Below are 4,673 nucleotides of genomic sequence, written 5' to 3' on the forward strand. Positions count from 1 at the left end.
AATTGGGTTTGATCTGCGTGATAGCCAACACTTTAGTGAGCTTTGATAAACTCTAATTGCGTGACTAGACAATCTGGTTAAATTTGTTCTTTTCCAGTAGCCTATGTTGTTTTCCCTCCATTATAAATTAACTGTAGTAGGTAATCCCTCTGCGCGCTTCTTGCATATGAATCTTGAGACCGCCCACGCGCCGTGGGTGGGAGGGAGGGAAGGGGGCGGGTCGAGTCCCATAGCTGACCTATGAAAGAGAGAGAGCTTCACTTGGACTCGGACACATTTCAGCGGTGCCATCAGGTAGTGAGCATCTTGACCACTGTGAAAGACAACAATTCGGACTTCATTAGGATTTCTTAACGACGGAAGAACGATATGACAGAATACAGGAATTGTCTTCTATTTTTCGTTATGTATTTGAGCGCGATTGATCCATGCACAGGAATATCATGGCTGTAAGTATTTATTTTTATTCGGCAAGCGACATGGGGATGAATTCAATATTTTATGATATCTGACATTTCACCAAAAAGTAGATTTTCAGCTATTTTATTCCAGCTGTAGGCGTCGCTGGGTGTTTAAATATGTCTTAATGGCTTAAATGTCACATTGATTCGAGAACAGAATAAGTTCTATTCAAGAATGAATCGGAATAATGAATTTTATTTATGAAACAATTAATTGAAGTTCATTAAAAGTTTACCAAGTGGTTATTGCATTTGGATAACGTGATTTTCACTGTTAACTGTCTTGCTAACTTTGTTGAAAACAAGTTCAGTAATGTACAAGATAGCATTATTCAGTCAAATAAAGTTAGTATGTTTAGCTAACCAAACTCTCCGTCAGACTGGCTCAAATATATGTGTATTTGCAGTGGTTTAACGGCAAACGGGAGCTCTGTCGGGTGGAATCAGACGCATCACTGTAAACTCCTGGACGGGCTCGTGCCAGATCAGCTTCAGCTCTGCAAACGGAACCTCGAGCTCATGCACAGCATCGTGCACGCGGCCAAACTCACCAAGAGCTCGTGCCAGGGCGCCTTCAGCGACATGCGCTGGAACTGCTCGTCCATCGAGAGCGCCCCTCACTTCACCCCGGACCTGGCGAAAGGTGATTACATCTGGATTTGTCTCTCAGCAGCATTGTATTGACCAGCAGCCACCCTGCTTTTTAAATATAAGTTTCAGTTTTATTTAAAAATAAAAGCAACTAACTTGCAGAGTCCACACCTTATGCAAAGCTCAGGTTGCTAGTGCAGGTGTTCTAACAGTGATGTCTCTGTGCAGGGACCCGTGAGGCAGCGTTTGTGTTCTCTCTGGCCGCTGCAGTGGTCAGTCATGCTATCGCCCGTGCCTGTGCTTCCGGAGAACTCCCCAGCTGTTCATGTGCGGCAGCACCGGCGGAGCAGGCGGCCCCAGACTTCCGCTGGGGTGGATGTGGGGATAACGTGCGCTACGGCCTGCAGATGGGCTCTGCTTTCTCCGACGCGCCTATGAGGAACCGTCGCTCGGGACCACAGGCCTTCAGACTCATGCAGCTTCACAACAATGCAGTGGGAAGACAGGTAACTTCAATTACGTGCTCACACTGGCATCATTTAGCAATTTCATTTCATTAATTGTGTGTCTGTGTTGTTGTTTTTGTATAGGCACTCATGGATGCTCTAGAGATGAAGTGCAAATGTCACGGCGTTTCCGGCTCTTGCTCTGTGAAGACCTGCTGGAAGGGCCTTCAAGACATCAACAGCATCTCCGCCGACCTCAAGTCGAAATACTTGTCGGCCACAAAGGTCATTCCGCGTCAGATCGGCACCCGCCAACAGCTGGTCCCCCGGGAGATGGAGGTGAGGCCTGTCGGAGAGAACGAACTTGTCTACCTGGTCAGCTCGCCGGATTACTGCTCACAGAACGCCAAGCAGGGGTCACTCGGAACCGCAGACAGGTGAGATATCCATCATCAATCATTATCAAGGATTATTGATTACTGATGAGTTAAGAGAGAGAGAGAGAGCAATCAGTTCTCAGTCACTGTAATGAATGAGGGATTATCACTGATCTGACAGATGGGACAGAGCACGACGGAAAGAAAAGAGGCACATGAATAGAATCGGTTAAACATTATCACACATGAATGCTGATTCTCACGACACAAATACGCTTTATAGAGTTATTTGGTTAAAGTAAATGATGTGTAAATAATTTGCTCTACATCATCTCTGCAGGCAGTGTAACAAGACTGCAACTGGCAGCGAGAGCTGTGGACTCATGTGTTGTGGACGGGGTTATAATGCCTACACGGAGGTGCTGGTGGAACGCTGCCAGTGTAAATATCACTGGTGCTGTTACGTGTCCTGCAAAACCTGCCACCGCACCGTCGAGAGATACGTCTGCAAGTGACAAGCCACCTCATGGACTGTCTTCATCGACAGAGACAAGGAGGCACGGTGCAGTGCTGGGCGAATGTCTATGATCATGTTAGAGCCATAAGCGGGTGGATAATCCTCTAAGTGCTGTGAGGATGGCATGAAAGTGAAGAAAGAAGCTGAGGAATATGGGGTGGTGAAAGAGTTAATGAATGGCTGTAAACAAAGAACCCTGCGGTGAGGCCCTCAAGGCACCCTGTGGAAAACCAGAGTGATAAGCAGTGGCCACTCGCAGAAAACTCATCAACTCCAGCTCAGAGAAAGAGACTGGGGGAGGGTACGACTGTGCCAGTAAAGAGTGACTTTACTGCGGTAATGCTTCACACATTGCTGGTCTGTTCCGATCTGTTTTGGTCACATGCATTTCATGACACGAGTTACAAAGCAGCAAACTGTTTAGTTTGGTTGACCTCAGAAATGATTGATTATGAAGGTTAATGACACTATTTTTATAGCAAAGTAAGTGTCTTTTATTTTTGTGAATTTTTCCATTGTATTCATGAAAAGAAAGATGAAGTCCACGCTTCTCACCCTGGGAAAACTTGTACATTTTCTGTAAAAATGAAAATTTGTATTTATTTTATTAAAAATATTTAATGTGGAAGAAGCTAATTTGGATTTTTTTTTTTTAAATCCTGTTGTCGTAGGTTTCATTTGTTAACATTAGTTAAAATGAAAGTACAACGAGCAATATATTTTCTGAACATTTATTCACTGTTCATGTTAGTTCACAGTGTGTTAATTACGTATTTAAATACATAGTACATGTTGATATTAACATAAGCTAAGATTAATAATTGCTGTAGTTAAGCATCAACTAACGTAAATGACCATATTTTCATTTTTCTTGCTTACAGTTTCTCTGAAGCACTTTTTTTTTGGGAGTAGATTTATGTTGCTCAGAATTGTATGTGATCTTGAGCATGTGTTCTCTGATCTCTCATCAACATTCTTTCACATCAAAGACATGTTCAGGATATCAGTGCTATAGAGAGATTAAGAACCCAGATAGTAAGTATTCAACAGCAGCTACAGGAGAAAGAGACAGAGGGCTAACCTGTTCTGCGGTTCCTTTTGTCCTTTGATTTGCCTGATTTTTATCTCTGCATTGTTACAGACAGACAAAGGCACACACAGATTTCTGGGCCCTTTGCAGGACAGGTCTGAGCCTCAGAGGGGGTTCAGCTTTTGCTCAGTCTTTGCATTTTATATCAAAGTTGCTTGTTGAAAAATAAAATACACTGGCAGAGAAGAATCAGTGATGTTGCTAAACCAGCAAGAGTTATTTTTACTTTCTAAACTTTATCCAAGCCTCCATCAGCCACGGGAAGTGTGAGATGCTTTCGAGATCTCAGGGATGAAGGAGTGTTTCTGTCAAAAAGATATAGAGCTGGTAAGTCCCGCCCATCCGTAAAACCCCAAGTGGACCTCTAGGTTGAAAAATCGTCAATGCATGTGAATGTGAGAAAATAATTATTTTCTGATCCCGTTTGAATTGTGCCATGAATGTGAACATATGTTTTCTGTGATTTTTTTATATAATTTTTCATGTAAGGAGTTTGACAGTATATTGTATGATTCTTTGGCTAGCAGTTGTGGAAAAGACATAACGAGAAAGACTACATGTCGCCTATGTGACGTCACCCCATAACACATTTTCCCTCCACTTGTCAAATCGCGGTGCTAATGCTGCGATAATATGGAGACAGATCGAGATGCCTGTGTGTTTTGTACCCAAATGTCAGTCACCATTCAAACCAAATGGGCTGTTCTTTCTTCAGATTCCCGTATCAAACGCGTCGAAAGCAGCGAGGAGTTGTAGTCCACAAAGTGCTCTCACACAAAGTCTAACCGTATTAAACTTCTACACGCTAAATTGTAGCATTCTTTACACGAAAAATTATATTAAAAATTCACAGACAACATATGTTCACATTCATGGCAAAATTCAAACGGGACCAGAAAATAATTATTTTCTCACATTCACTTGCATTGACGATTTTTCAACCTAGAGGTCCGCGGAAGGGGCGGGACTTACCAGCTCTAATGATCTCTTCTGAAATAAGATGATTCTCTCTTTGCCTCTGTTGACTGTGCACCTGGTGTGAATCTCTGTGGAATGCAGCTCTCCATTTAACCGGGTCCCGTGTATTGTTTACTAAGAGCACAACACCACACTCCCACAGAAAGAGTATTTACACACACAGTCTGAGGAAGACTATTAGTGCTTAGCTGTTTGCCGAGTGACTGTTTGTGA

General features: G+C 43.0%; 1 protein-coding gene across 1 annotated transcript; it reads left to right on the forward strand.

Moving 5' to 3' along the window:
* The first annotated feature begins 269 nt into the window (after window positions 1-269).
* wnt11f2 (wnt 11, family member 2) lies at window positions 270-3,690 on the forward strand. Its single transcript, XM_081365450.1, has 5 exons — window positions 270-449; window positions 869-1,104; window positions 1,281-1,558; window positions 1,643-1,935; window positions 2,216-3,690. The coding sequence occupies exons 1-5, from the start codon at window positions 370-372 to the stop codon at window positions 2,388-2,390; spliced, it is 1,062 nt and encodes a 353-aa protein (XP_081221576.1). The 5' UTR covers window positions 270-369; the 3' UTR covers window positions 2,391-3,690.
* The last annotated feature ends 983 nt before the right edge of the window (window positions 3,691-4,673 follow it).

This window comes from Scardinius erythrophthalmus, assembly GCF_964197995.2.
Source record: "Scardinius erythrophthalmus genome assembly, chromosome: 5".
Classification (NCBI taxonomy): domain Eukaryota; kingdom Metazoa; phylum Chordata; class Actinopteri; order Cypriniformes; family Leuciscidae; genus Scardinius; species Scardinius erythrophthalmus.